Here is a 15414-nt window from a genome sequence, read left to right as displayed (position 1 = left end):
CAAGGCAGACGACAGCGAGTAGCTGGGCCTGTGGTTTGAGGCGTCACTGCTGCAGGAAAGGCGACTTGAAGAACATCCTGAGTGTTTGTGGTGGGGCGCCCAGCGGCACTGCTGCGCTGCCGGCTGCGGGCCCTGCACAGCCGCTCTGCCACGCCATCAGCTCCGGAGCAGTGCCCCGTGCTCCGTCCCGAGCCGTGACGCTGGTGCACGTCAGCTGAGCCCAGCTCTGCCCGGTACCTGTTGCTCAAGGTCTCTGTGGGTTTGAGCAACGCCCGCCGCGGCCGGTCTGTGGCAGGGCAGCCTGTGCACGCCGCGCTGGCCCACCAGCGCCCACGGGGGACCCGCTGGCACCCACGGGGGACCCGCCGGCACCCACGGGGGACCCGCCGGCTGGGCTGCACGGCTGGATAACCGGCCCCGTGCTCTGCGGGGTGAGCCCGGCCGGGCGGCTTCCTCACGCTGGGGCTCGGGCGCTCCAGCCCCGCCACAGGCACACGTGGTTGTTCCAGGCCAGATTTCCACCAGAGCTCCGTCCCGGCGCCTTGCAGCGCAATCTAGCCACGGCCCGGGCGCTGAGCACCCGAGGGTGGGCAACCGTGGCTCCCGGGCAGAGCACGGCGGAGCTGCCTTCAGCACCGATGGGCAGCCGGGACCAGCCGGAAGGTCCCTGTCGCAACACCCCAAAGGAAGAATTTGGGCCGGAGGTTGGTCCCGGGTTTCAGAAGCAGCACAGGAGAGAAGCAGGGACCTTCTCCTTGTGACACAGCTGCTCTGCCTGTGCCCCGTCCCCAGCCAGCCCGGGGGCAGGGAGAGGAGCCCCAGCTGGGGTCTGGGGGGGAGGATGGAGCGATGCACCCCTCGCTCCCCGAGCGCCTCTGTGCTTTGTTTGCTGCTGTTCTCCATGAGGACCTGCAACCCAGCTCCTTTGGTAACAGTTTTGCTGCAGATGTGTCTTCTCAGAGATGAAGAAAAGACCAAGGAAAGTCTTCAACATTTATTACCTGGGGGCGAGGGTGGCAGGAGGGAACCGTCCTGCCCTGGCTCACCTGTTCTCCCACTACCAAACCAGAACCTGCAGGAACGAGAGGGAGCCACAGCTGCCAGAGGTGGGGGCTGTCCCTGGGCCCACCAGGTTTTACCCAGTAAAAGCATGGTTCAATGCCGGTATTTTTTTGTTGCCAGGTTTTATCTATCCTGCACTTTCTAAACTGCTAAGAGAGAGGAACTTTCTCCAACCGCTATGCTTTTGGCTGCTCCTTCTAACCACTGTAACCAGAGTGTCTGTTTAATCTGGAACTTGCTTTTTCTTCTTCGTTAACTCCTTAGCATGAGCTTTTGTGCTGCTGGTAGGACAGACCTAGCTTTTTTCTTAAGGAAAACCACCAAGGAGGCACAGAGAGCTGCAGCGATGTCCCGCCGTGCAGGCCACATGTAGCTTTGCCGTGTTGGAGCGGTTGCGATGCGCAAGGCGCAGGACTGTGCACTCTCATCGTTATCTCCTTCTCGAGTAGGATGGGCTGAGGTCGCACTCTGGGACACACGTATGTGTCGCTTGTGGCATCGCTGGGGTTGGGTGGGACAGCTGAAGGTGGAGTTTGTCCCAGCCTGTTAATGGAAAACACGTGTTTTCCTTGAGTGGCACAGAAAATGAAAGCCGTGTTTCTTATGGAAGTGCGTGTAGTCGGGCTGAGAAAGATGGGTGAGAGCGTTTCCATGAGAAATGAGCATCTTACTTCCTAAAGACAAAATACTTCAGTTTTCTTGGATAATATAATGAATTTCTAGAATGTTTCCACTGATGTCACCAGTGATGGCAGCAGTGAGAGCGCACGGAGGCAAAGCTTGAGCCCGTGTAGGGGTGACGATGGCAGGTCGCTTGGGCAGCTCCCAGCGCTGCCATGGGATCAGTGGTGGGACCTCTCTGGGGCAAACGGCCTCATTTAAAGGCTCTGGCGTGGCGAGCGCGAAAGGTCATTGCGCTGCAAAGGCGTTTGTAAACCATGACTTTAGGAAGAGGGTACAAATGGGTTTGTGCGCTTTATTTTCCTGCCAGAGATGCTTTTCACTTTGGAGAAGCTTGATGCATTTGAAAAGACTACATTCAGCAATTCTTCTATAATTACTTCAAAATTACAGCCACGAGCAATTATATTTTTCAATAGCTTATTGAGTGCACTGAATCCTAAGAAATTAACTACCAAGTTTTCAAGGAGCAGATTTATTAATAGCAGCTGTAACTAGAAATCTTGTCTAATTTTGATCACTACCAAAAGAGCTGAAAGGGCTCCTGTTTGCATTTATTAACAATATGACTGATAAAATTTGCGGGAGACATTCTTGGTGAACAAGATAATTACAGCTGTGTTGCGTGTGCCTCAGTAATTAATGATTGTGCGCTTTATTCTGCAAGCTTGTTTTTCTTGTACGGCTCCAACAGTTTAAATAAAGGTCCTGATCTCTGTCATTTCACATGACAGTGTTCTGGGGCTGGTTAGGCTGTAAAAGCCATCAGCCTGGAGGCAAATTTATTTTTCAAAATACAGCTTAAATCTGCGAACCATTTCTTAAATTATAGGTTAGGGTAAAGCAGGCCCTTCCCAAGGAAACAGATACAGGTTTTTTAAGAACTGTAGGCTTGAATTCATTTAGTATTAAAATGGAGGGGCCTGCCCTGGGCTAGTGAGAACCCCCATGTCGCTGGCCATCGCAGCTCTCCACAGCCACAAATTCAGGCTCCCAGTCTTAGGGGGACAATAATCCGTAACAGAAACACAACTTTTCAGATAGGTTGTAGTTGACTGTCACATCCTTGTCTGGTTTTTCCGGGGCTCACTCGCTGCTGACCCCGCTGGATCGCAGGCTCCGGCGGCAGGTCACCCTCGGGTCTGCCAAGGAATCGCCGGCTCGGGCAGCAGTCGGCAGAAGCCACGTGGGATTTGACCAGAGCAAGTCATCAGGCTCAGGAATACGGGGTGAATTCCCTCTTTTTCAGAACATGTACCACAGAGGCAGTTTTAGAGGCAATGTCTTCCATCAGCAGTGTCTGTCCTCTGCCTTCATCACAGTCAAAGCATGAGGGCTCATTAAGCATTTCTAATTAATTTGTGATTCAACTATTTCCTGTTCAGACGGTCAACTGAAGAGGCAGCTGAGCATCATCACTGGAGCACGTGGCGGTCCTGCTACCTCAGCAAGGAAAATACTTTCCCAACAGACCTGTCACCCCCTCCTTGCCCACGGTGTTACCTACAGTTTCATCTGCTGGCCCTGGGGGGCTGGCTGACGGCCGGCTGGGCATGAGCCCCCGGCGTGGCAGAGGAGGCCAGCAGCATCCTGGCTGGTATCTGAAACGGTGTGGCCAGCTGGCCCAGGGCAGTGACCGTCCCCTGTGCTGGGCACTGGGGGGGCTGCACCATGAACCCTGGGTTCAGGTTTGGGCCCCTCACTGCAGGGGGGACGCTGGGGGGCTGGAGCGTGTCCAGGAACGGGCAGGGGGCTGGGGAAGGGGCTGGGGCTCCGGTCTGATGGGGGGCGGCTGGGGGAGCTCGGCCTGGGGAGGGGGCGGCTCTGGGGGGCCTGGTGGCTCCCTACGGCCACCTGACAGGGGGGCTGGGCAGGGGGGGTCGGTCTCTTCTCCCAGGTAACCAGCGACAGGACAAGAGGAAACGGCCTCAAGTTGCGCCAGGGGAGGTTCAGATGGGGGAGTAGGAAGAATTCCTTCACAGAAAGGGTTGTCCAGTGCTGGACCCGGCTGCCCGGGGAGTGGTGGGGTCACCGTCCTTGGAGGTGTTTAAGAAACACGTCGGTGCGGTGCTTGGGGCCGTGGGTTAGTGGTGGGCTTGGCAGTGCTGGGTAAGTGGCTGGACTGATCTCAAAGGTCTTTCCCAACCTCAGTGACTCTGTGACTCTGACCACCGCCACTGGTAGGCAGTGCGACAGTCCCTGCACTGTCACCCCTGTGGGGCCTCTGGCACCTGTCTCCATGCACAGTCTGTCAGTGCCGGCTACTGGCCAGACCCCAGGAGATGCCTTTGCAACTACTGGTAATTCCCACCCCGGACACAGGGTCCTGCTGAGCTCTGTGCTCTTAGTTTTTTACTGTAAAAAAGCCAGGACATACTCTTACTGCCATTTTTGGTTGCAGAGTCTTCACCATTTGTGAGCATATCCTTCTTTTCGACCACAACTGGAAAAAACTCTGGGGTGGCTCCTGCTCCCTCAAGGTCTCCTTAACTGCAAGCCCACAGACTGTTTCCATTTCTCTTGGTACCTTCTTGGAAAAGTGCAGTGCATTTGTAACACCCTCCCGCAGACAGAGCCAACCAGTAGTTCATAAAATAGCAACTACTACGCAATTATTTACATAAAAGAAAACACTTGCACAGCACAGGCAATTTTGCTTTGGACAAAGACAGTGATGAAACCCAACATTCAAATGCAATGCAGACCTGCATGGAAAGAATCTGCCCACTAGCCCAAGCGCTGAGAAAAATATTAGTCACTAAAGCAGTTTGAAGAATTCAGATGCTGAGATATCTGCTGGTACCATCCATGGCTTTTAGCATGCCGGTACGGCACTAAGGGTGTTCCCAATGGCATGGAGGGGAGCTGGGGCACTCGGGGGACAGCTTGTCTGCGACGTGTCAAAATACAGCGAGCCCCATTCAGCTTTCCAGAAAAGTCAAAGTTTGCTGGTTCAAGTTGTGCAGTCATTTCATATGCAGCTATTAAAAAGAGTATTTCCTTGAAAAGATTGTTCTTGGTGTCGGGGTGTTTCTGGAAGTCAGTGTGCTTCCTACAGCCTTGGTTTCTGCATGAATTTTGTTGTGTTCCCATTTCTAATGGAAATTGAAAATACATTTCTGCCGATAACCCAACCGCAGCCTCTTCAGTATTTCGACTGGGGAACGTTTGCGTCTCAACCTTCACCTAGGTGGAATGTAAGGTCTAAAACTCTAAAAAACCAGCTTCTGCCTCAATATCATCACTGTCCTACTTGATAGATCTTTCCCTGATTTTTAAATTCATAGTAGGAAACTGGGAAGAAAAAAAAAAAAGCAGCCCATTCTGCTCTGAGTGACACTACTTCCATGTGGGGTAAGTGACTGGAGGTAAGTGATATTTGTGTACTTAGGTGGCATCTGGTTTTATTGGGCGGTGCACTGAGCTGCGCACTTGATAACTTGCATCACCGTATGAATCACACGATCATCTGACCTCCATCTAGCTGCTGTTCTGCTTTTATTTGCTCTGCTCCCTACAAGTTACAGTAAAGGAAATTCTTCCTGTGTTTCATACACAACGCTTCCTTTCATTCAAGGAAGACTGTGAGCGGTTGTACTTTTAGCATTTAAAAATCCAACCGGTTCAATCATCCACTTGAAAAGCACAGGATGGAGTAACGCTTCCCTCTCCCCGCACATGTAACTCCCCTGCCCCGGCAGCCCTGCCAGGAGGTGCTGCGGACCCTGGGGTGGGATGGCAGGCTTTGCAGTGAGGGTTCCTCCTCATTTTGTGTGCCGAAAGGAGAAGTGAGCAGGTTTTGCAGGAGCTGTCTGACCCTGCACGCTGGCTCTTGCAGGTGCTGTACCTTCGGCTCCCACGCTGCGCCTGGCGAGGCCGTTCCTTTTGGGTCCGTGTCCCTCCACTGCAGCCGAGGAAGGACGGCTGGCATTCCTGGATGTCTTGGCTTTTTGATGTATGAAGGGAAAAGAGAGTCTGGTGGTCTCTCAGCACAAGCACCTCAGCTGTCCACTGCAGGAGAGCTTCTGGGCTGTGAGAAGAGGCCACCCCGGGCTCTGGGACCGATATCCCCTGCCATCACTTCTACCATGATACAGAATTGCTGTGGGATGTTACCAAGGCCAGGGCCTCTGGAAGGAGGGGAGGAAGGGAGGAAAACCACACCAAGTGGAAGAAGAGTCATCTGCAGCTCTTTTTAAAGTTAAAAATAGGCAGGATTTTGTCTGCAGGAGACAGTTTGTTCTGTTATGCTGCTGACATCATGTGAGCATGCCATACGCTTCTGCATTTGAAGACTAAAACCGACACGCTGAAAACAGGAACTTTCTGGATATTCTGCATGCCTGAGACTTAATGGTTTCAGCGAGCTCCCACCATCTCATCCATATGGTTGTGCTTGGGTGGGGGAATGAAACATCTCATTAGCTCTGTAAGGTCATTAAAAGCTGGAGAACAGATCATAAGGAATAATAAGGTTGTATGTCATTGTGCGAAGGCAGATGATAAAAGCAACTGCCTCTGACACCGAGCGCTTCAATGCAAGGGGACCCAGTTTAACAGCACAGAGGAGCTGAGTGCTTGCTAACGCACTAATGTCAGTGGGAGCTGTTTATACTCTCTTCATCAAAAAAATCAGACCGACAGCATCAATATGCGACTAAAACCAGAGGATGATACAAGGAGTTTTGGCCCACATAACTTTGCAATGAGTTCACCAAGCATTCCTGGCTCCTGGGCCTGAACCGAGTCTCCTCAAGTGTGCAACATTTCTTTGTAATCAAATTACAGTTTATACACACACACAGAAACAGAAGCACAGAGACACGTATCTTCCTACAAACATACAAAATATATGCACACAGTGGAAAGCTGATGTGATGCTGGCTGAATTGTTGCACTGGTCTCAGGGATGACAGCAATGCTCACGGTTGCAAAGTATCCTGCTGGTGACACCAGCAGCAAGAAAATGGTAAGAACTGCAAGTCTTCCCCAGCCTTGATCTGGATCCAAATGCTGTAATGGTTCTCGTAGGATTCACAAATAAGTAGCATATATTCCATTGCATAGAGCAGAGAAATAGCATGTCAGATGTTTATCCACAATTTCTTAATCTAGTTGATTGCCAGTTAAAAGTCTAGACTGTTGGCCTGTTATTTGGCAGCAGAAAGGTTGTTTATTATTTTTCCACATGCTCACAGAATTACTCCATTTACTTAAAAAAGGGGGAGGACTGAACTCCTATTTACTCTAGTCTTCATCGTATTTAAACTGGCTCCTCTCCGTAGGCATGCCCTGTTCCTTTACTAGCTGAAAATGTTGTCCACTTAGAAATGTCACAGATACACAGAATGGTAATATGGAGTTATGCAAGCCTTTGGCTTTTTGCCTCTGAAAACAGCTACTCAGTAGAAAAATACAAATACCATTGCATGTTCTCTCTGGGTTACAACAGGTCACAGTCACAAAATCCCCACTGTTTGTGAAATCGTCTTGCAACTTCCAGTTGTACAACTTGAAGCTGACCCCCGAAATTAATGAAAGAGACATTAAATGTTTGCAATAAGATATGTTGAATTGGTTACTGTTGCCAGATTAATGGTGGGGAGTTTCCCATGGCAAGAGTGTTCTTTCTTTTTGTTTTGCTTTTGTTATTTTTCAAAAGTCTTCATCTTATCTGTGCCCAGCCCATTCTTTTACCCACCCTTCTCTTCCTAATGTTTTTTGGCATGAGGTTTCCTGCTACAAATGAAGAAAATCTTTCAGCTAAAGTCTTAACCTGATTATAACAACAAAGAAAATGCAAATGGAGTAGTCACTAGGCTCCAGATTGCCTCCTGTCAGGGCCGGTTCCCGCCCCGCCCCCCCGCCCCCATCTTTAATTTTTTCAGGCTAGAGCTTGGACATCTGTATACTGTTGCTGGATACCTCCAATATCTAGACAGGTCCATATGCTCTTTTAGCTTTTGCCAACGAAGTGCTGGGGCTGGAATCAAGTATCTGTAGGTTGTGCATAGTAAAAATAAAACAGCAGAAGGCAGACAAACCATTTGATAGAAGAGCCTGTTTCGTACAGAGCTGTTTCATTGCGTTTGGGGCAAGAACTTCTGCCTTTGAGCGAACAGCTGGTTTTATTTTAGATGGTATTTTATAACAATTTTGAATGGTTTTGTCAGTTCTTATTCAGTTTTATCAGACACTTTTGATAACGTTGTACACTATACCATGCCTGGGGCAGATTGGATGCTCTGGTGACTTGGCAGGAGTCCTTTCACTCCTGCTCCCGCTCACTCACATTCACAGAGCTTGGTAATTCTGCAGCAGCGTGGCGGCAGGCGCAGGATGGGCAGCCAGCCATTCCTCACTTCACTGCACTTTTTGAGTCACTCAGCAGCTGGCACGGGAGAGGAATGCCCCTCTTGATACGTGTCTCTTCGCATTTGGACATGGACGGGAGATGAGGTAGACAAGAACATGCGTGAAAGTGTCATGAGACAGCCAGTGCTATTTCAACATAAATAGCTTTCACTGTCCTCACTGGCAACTTTCGGACTCTGTATCAATGCATGTCTTTGTTTTCATAGAAACTTTAGTAAATGAATAGCCAATAACTTAATTAACTGTTTGCTCCTAATTTGGGAACTAGGACTCCAGAAGTGATCTGGTGCACGACTGGCAGGGAATTACCTGACATGACGGCCATGGTGTGATGTTCCTAACCCCACGATGCATCTCAACCATGAAATATTTGCTATTTCCGAATTATCACCTGTCCTCCACAAAGCCTTTCCAAAAGACATCCCATAAAGTGCCCTCAGTCGAGAGACGTCCCCTTTCAGCTGGGAGCTAAGATGTAGGAAATTGTTAATCTCCCCAGCCACAGCTACAGCTCAGTTTGCTCCAGGGAGCAGCTGGGGCTTGTCATCCCCCTCTCTTTGCATGTTAATACAATCTTAAAACCTTTCAATCTTAAGGCTCACTGTATTCACAGTACATTCACACCAGCACTCAGCACATTAGAGACCCTCAAAGATGTGTGACAGGGAACGTGAAAAGCAAGGGAAATTGCCACCGAAGGTAAAGCATTGTATCCCTGCATTTAGAAGTCGTTAGGCTTCATTTGTTTCAGTCTTGCTGATTAAGGCTGAAAAATAAGGGGTTTACTGTCGTGATGAGCTCCGTCATTGCTTAGGTGTACATGGCTTTCTAGTTTTACCCTTCAGGAAAAGTCTGTACGTGGAAGGAAAGCCATGCTAGTCTTGAGTTAAAGAGAACAAAGATGAGTATTTAGTCTTAAAAAAATTGTAATACAGCAGAAACACAAAGATCTCACAGTTCTCATGCTTCATTTTGACATTTTACCATTATCTTTTGCATTGAAGCTTTAGGAATATCCACAGCGGGGAACTTTGCCTTAGATGGAGTAAAATTAGTGGTACAATACAAAATGACCATTTCATTCTTTCTATTGATTTTGCAGAAATAATTTGGTATTTCATATTTTCTGGGACATAATTTCAGAAATTGAAATTCTAGGTTGCAAAATGCTGCTTTAGACAGGACATCAATGTTCTCATCTGGGTACCTGTTCAGTGTTGGGCCATCTGCAAAAATGTAACTTTCCTGCAAAAGGTGCACTTGCACAAAATCATTAACTATCCCTTTGCCTCCCCACTTTCATGCACTTTTACTGAATGTGTTCTATTTGGGAAGTTAATCATCAGAATAAGCATATATGGTAAAACAATCTGAAGAGATTCTTCCCAATGGGGGATCCCAGAACATTTTATTTTCCTCTATTCAGGCAGAGAATTAGTTTGTATGTCCTCCTTGCGGTATGTTAATTACATACTTACTAGTAGTCATTGCCAATGATTTGAATAAATCTCTGAAGGGGAATTTTTTCCAAAGCTAAGAAACCAAAACCAATAGCCCAATAGCCGTATTGGAGGATGAGAAGAAGGAAATTGCCAGGCTGTAATAAAACTCACGGGAATGAGAAATATATAGAATACATCAAAATACAAGTAAAAAATATTTCAGTGTCTGATGATCATGTATCTTTCCCACTGGGAGAGGTGAGGAAGTTGAGTTTTACCCTGAAGAATCTGGGATGTGCACATGGTCGTGAAAGGCATGAGATGGAAAGACATCTTTGGGAGTGTCAGTGAACCAGAACAATTGAGGGAACATACCAGGAGGAGATGTTCTTTGCATTTTAGCTGATCTTCTCAAATTCATAGATGTTTGAAGCAGAAACGTTTAATCTCCTGAGACTGCAACTCATCTGTATAAATAGCAAGACACCTTCAATTCTTATATGCAAGACTACAGATACTGTTCTTTTCCAATAAATAAAAACCTATGTGATAACTAATGATGCTTTATTCGGGCAGAGCGACACAATCCAGACAAAAGGGAAGCAAATTTTCCCCTCTGCACAGACAATAGGCATCCTGCTTGGCCACCTCCTTTAATCCCAGCCCTGAAATTACTCACTTGTGAAAGCTTCTTAATTGTGTTTAACTACATAGGCTTTACCATGTGGAGACATAGGCTGTAACACCAGTAAGCAGTTAGGATCATGACACTCGTTTCCATTGTTCTCCAGATATTTGGGAAAATAAACCTGACAACTAAAATAGCCCCTGGAATAATTGCAGCTATTAGAGCCATTACCTACCCAAATTCAGGCATTTTTGGAGTGAGGAAAGTCTTGTTTCACGGGTCAGTTGAGCCAAGCAATTAAATTGGAATGGCAGCTTTGGCTCCTGTCGAGTACCTCTGTCTACCTTACTGCTCGATCCATGTCTGTTGGCCGATGTACAATGAATATGACAATCTGTGTGCAAAAGAAAAAGGAATACTTAGGTTACTGATTTTATTTTCATGTTGAATGCCCACTTTGTTATTTTGATTGCAGGAATGCTGAACAGCTAGAACAGGTGGTAGAATGAGTTACCTCCTAAAAACTGAGATCAGGATGTAAATCATTACAGATCCTTGAGATCTGGCATGCATAGATTTCAGTTATGCTTTTTATTCTAGTCTGCCATCAAGTTCTTCTTTCCCCAGCCACCTGCACTTGGGGAGTACTGACTAGTCTTTTATACGATCTTTAACTATAAACTGAGCTGATAAAGAAAAGTTACTTGATTTGCTATTACATCGTTGGTTAAAAAAAAGAAAGAAAAGAACTTGAAGGAAAAAATAAGAAAAAAAGAATCTCTTAATAAAGGATTCATGCTTCAGTTCTTTTCTACTTGCTTCTCCTCAGTTACTCAGGAGAACTTTTTATCTCCAGCTTTTCAATTTGAGTTCCTGGCAGGGAATCTCAGAAGATTCCCACACTACTGGAAATAATATTTTATGTACTCAAGTTGAAAAAGGATAACATGTTCTGCCAAATAAGAGTACAAACTTCTGACCTTTGGAACAATAATAGACGTGGTATTTGGAAACATTCATTTTACCACAGCAGTTCAAAATGAAGTAAACAAACAAAAAACCAAAAAATATTAGTCTCAATAGATTTTATGGGACTGAAAATGTGTTGTTACCTGATTGTTGTTTTTGAGAGCATATTATATTGTCTCTCTAGCAGTTGTAGTGTAATGACTTTATTCTGTTAGGAACAGTTGCTTTTAAGATCCGGGCTAGGCTCAGCCCCCAAAATTCTGCAGTTAAGGAAATGTCAAATTTCCTCAGATTTTTCTTTGAAAGAAACACTAGAAATATTATAAAACAACTTAATAGAAATATTATAAAACAATTGGAAGGGCCAATAGAGTCCTTCAGTACTACAAAGACAATTGTGCCATAAAGGGCAAGCGGTAAAGAGAATGGGAAGGAATAGCTGGAGAAAGGGAAGAAACAAAACCACTCTTGTTTACTAGGAAAGAAAGGACAAACACAAGTTGTGTATCTGCCTAGCTTTGATCTCATGAATTTATAAAATGGAACTTGGTGTAAGGAAGGAAGTCTTCAGGGGCATGTTTGATAGAGGGCTGCTTCCTGGTGTCCCCGAGGGGCCACGGACACTGGAAACACACGTCTGGGGGGGGAGTCGGGAACTAGGCCAGGTCCACTTTGTAAAAACGCCGCAAGACTCCGTGCAACTGTGTTTTATTGCAGGCTGAGGTCCAGCTTCGGTAGGTCGGGCATGCTGGGCACTGCAAGGCCTGGTGGGCAAAGCGGGGATGGGGTCACACGCCTGGGGACGCTGCACCCCACAGCCCCGGGTCTGAAGTCTGGGACTTTTAGAAGCTCAAGAGTTGATAAGGTAAAAATATTCTGTGAACTGTAACTGTGAGGAACAGGCGGGAACGCCCGCGCGGCCCTGGGGTAATGGTGAAGGACGTCCTGATGGTTGGTGTCATGGCGAGGAAGTTCTCGCTGCCTGTGGAAACTCTTAATGGAAGAAGTAAATCCCATTTGACGTCAAAATGCAATTAATGCAGAAAATCAGTTACGCCCGGGTGTAAAGGCGCGGCAGAAGGTGTTTTTACGAGACGCTCGGCAGGTGCCCCAGAACGGCAGCCTGTCAGGGGGAAGAGGGCACGTAGCACCCTGGCGGGCCGCGCTGCCGCCACCCGGGGCATCCCGCTGCCTGGGCCGCCGGGCCCGGGACCCCACGGCCCGGCCCCCACCGCCCGCCAGGCCGCGGCCCCGCGCCGCCCCAGCGCGCATGCGCGCACCGCCCCAACCCTCGCGAGCCTTCCCTCCGCGCCGCTCCTTCGCCCCGCCCCCTCCCCACCCCACGGCAAATGGGGGCGGAGCTCCACAGCCCCGCCCCTCAGCCCCGCCCCGCCCCTCTTGCTGATTCTCTGGGTTGAAGTGCCCGCGCTCGCACTTTTCTGCTTGGGGGGTGATGTGCGCTGGGTGAGCGGGGCAGGGGGTCGGGCCGGCGACGGTGGCTGCAGGCGGCCTGAGGGGAGGAGCGGGCCGAGTTTCGGGCGCGCGCCGAGCCGAAGGAGCCTTTGGCGCCGCGTCGCAAAACTCCTCGCCCGCCCGCGTCGCTTTGTGCGGTCGCGGCGGGCGGAGCCGCTCGGCGTAGGGGGCCGAGCGCACGGGGAGCGGGCGGGCGGGCGCAGAGTCCCGCTCCGGCCGGTAACTTCCCGCAGCCCGCGCGGACTCGTCTCCTGCCGGCGGGGCCGCGCTGCCGCCTGGGCCCGCGCGATGGGGAGCGGCGCCGGCCGCCGGGGGAACGCGGCGGCGGGAGCCGGCGCCACCCGCCCCGCGTCCCGCTGCTGAGCCGGCAGCCGGAGGCGCCCCGAGCGCCGCGGAGGAGCCGCCCGCCTGGTGAGCAGCCAGCCCGGCAGCGGGCACCGCGCCCGCCCCGGGGCCTGCCCTCTCCGCCGGCCCCGGCTCCCCCGCGCTCTCCCGCCTCGGCCTTTCCCTCCCCGCCCGGGCCCGCCGCAGCCCGTGAAGCGGCGCGGCCTCGGCCGGGCCCCCGGCGCGGGGAAAGTTTCGGGGCGCGTCCCCGCCCCGCCACGGGGCAGCGGCGAGAGGGGCCCCCGTGGCGGCGGGGCCGGGCGGCAGGATCGGCTGGGCTGGGCTCGGCTCGGCTCACCGCCCGGTGTTTGTCCGCACTCCCGGCGCGCCTGGAGGCATCGCCCCCGCCTGCTGTTCCCGAGGACCTGCGGACCCGGAGGAGCAGAGCAGTAGAATGAGCGCTCCTGTGGAACCCAAGATCAAACAGGCTTTGCGAAAGAAACCATCAGAGAGGACCCCGGAGGTAAGGGGGCTGCAGCGCCTTCCCCGCCGGGTCTCCTGACTTATATTTTTCGTTATTTTTGCTTTGCGCCGGTCCGTGTCCCGCAGGCTCCCTGCGGGGTGCGCCGTGCCTGCGCCCTGCACACGGCCGAGCCGGCGCCGCAAACTTCTGCCTCGAGTTGGGTTATTTGCTTATTTCTGCTTATTTCCGCTTTCCGAAGCTGGACCTCTCGGGACCGACAGCGTTTCAAACTTGCAGTACCGCGCCCGGTAGGGCATACCGCGCCTTACGAACTACTTCGGGCAAGCTGTAGGAAGAAGCAGAGGTAGATCACTGAAAAGTAAAATCAGGCATATTTCAGTGATGCAAAACTTCTGGGAAAAGCTAGCGAGCTGAAGGGCTTTACTTACCTGTGCAGTGATGCAGATTTAAACAAAACCAAACTTAATTATGCTTCACAGACTTCATAAAGAGATGTTTCCCCAGTGAGTGGGAGTGTAGAAATGTGTGAGGCTGGTTAGTTACAATAAAACACATTTTCAATTAACTGCCTTCTCTGTCCCTTCCCCACAAGCTAGTCTGTAATCAGCCGTGTATTTTTGGGAATGGTAATGCCACAGAGCGTTCATTTAATAATGAAATATGTTTGATAGTATTTATGTTTCGCTGAAAGGCCGATTGGAGTTTGTCTGCATAGTTACCCTAGCTTTTTTTATTTGTTTCCCTTACTGTGATTTTTTTTTTTTTTTTTTTTCCAAAACATGCTCAAGAATTAGTGGTATGAAATGATACGCTCTTTTGAGTTTGTCCCTTTTGAGACCGGGAAACATCTGTTCTCCCTTGATACTTCATGAAGAGCAGCATGTCCTGCCTGGTCTTCCTTTTAAGTGAATTATCTAAAGAGTACTCGGGGAGATCTGACACAGAGGCTGCTTCGGAGTATGTCCTAGCAGGATAGAGACCCCAGTTCCCCTCCAAAGCACTCTTGCAAGTGCGTAAAATGCCCAGTGTTTTCAGGTCCAATGTTTACTTTGCCTTGGGATATCGGATACATTCCTCCTTGTGTTTCTGCTCGCTAAATTAATGATGAAGCAGTCTCTATTTCTTATTTTTATCACTCCCCTCTTGCTTCAGACCTTTCTTTCCTTCCGTTCAGCTGTAGTCTTCGGTTAGCAAAATTCCTTTCCAGTGTGGTTTGCAGTGTTGGGCAACTGGGTTCATCACAGCAGTGTCATTCAGGAGCTAGCATACCACGCTGGCTTGTCACGGGTTTGACTTTGGGCAACAGGTAATGTGGCCTGGCCCGAAACATCTGCCCACTGCTGCTTCTTGCTAAACTGATATCTCATGGCTATGTAGGGCTTTTTAGTTTTAGTTTGGTGTGTTTTTTTTTTTTTTTTATTAAGCCATCCCCAGTTTTCCCCCCAGCAGTTATCATGGAATTCTTTAGGATTGTCACATTATTTTGGCCAAAATTGCCTTAAAATAGATATTTTGATTAACCTTGTAATGCTAAACTGTCAGATATTGTTGTGCCCAGCTGCAGTGGACCATGCTTGTGGGGGCAGGTGTAGATCTATTTAGATTCCCATTGAGACTGATGGTGGGGTTGTGTGCAGGTTTGAATTTGCCAAGGTATCTCAACTGTGGAAAAGAACACATCTAACCTTTGCCAGTCTAACTAATAGCACCTCTAAAATGATTTTAAAAGGCCATCCCTTGTTAATCTGGTCCTTTTTTTGGCAAGCATTTAGAGACACTGCACAGTGAGACTACTTGTGATTAAAGTTAAACATGTACTTAAAACTTGGCAGGATTGGGTCCTCTGTTCTTGTTGCCTGTTGCTGAGTGGATAATTACAGCCAAATCACTTTTGTTTTCTTTGGGTGCTTTTGTTTATGTACATTTAGAAACTGACCTGATTTCAAGCAAAGCACTTCCCTGTTTCAACAGCATGG

At 49.3% G+C, this 15414-nt stretch overlaps 1 protein-coding gene across 6 annotated transcripts in view; it reads left to right on the top strand.

Annotated features, from left to right (window-relative positions):
• The first annotated feature begins 13290 nt into the window (after positions 1-13290).
• The window catches only part of RAPGEF6 (Rap guanine nucleotide exchange factor 6), a 132897-nt gene continuing 130773 nt past the window's right edge, over positions 13291-15414 (top strand). For 3 of the 6 annotated variants that reach the window (XM_014281081.3, XM_027807396.2, XM_027807397.2), the window contains exon 1: positions 13291-13477. In XM_014281081.3, coding sequence (XP_014136556.2) covers positions 13409-13477 — 69 coding nt within the window. In that variant the 5' untranslated portion in view covers positions 13291-13408. The remainder of the gene's footprint in view (positions 13478-15414) is intronic. The other 3 variants (XM_027807400.2, XM_027807399.2, XM_027807395.2) reach the window with 1 other exon arrangement.

Source organism: Falco cherrug, chromosome 8, assembly GCF_023634085.1.
Source record: "Falco cherrug isolate bFalChe1 chromosome 8, bFalChe1.pri, whole genome shotgun sequence".
Lineage (NCBI taxonomy): Eukaryota > Metazoa > Chordata > Aves > Falconiformes > Falconidae > Falco > Falco cherrug.
The sequence above is the reverse complement of the archived record's forward strand: the minus strand, read 5'-3'. Positions and strand labels throughout refer to the sequence as shown.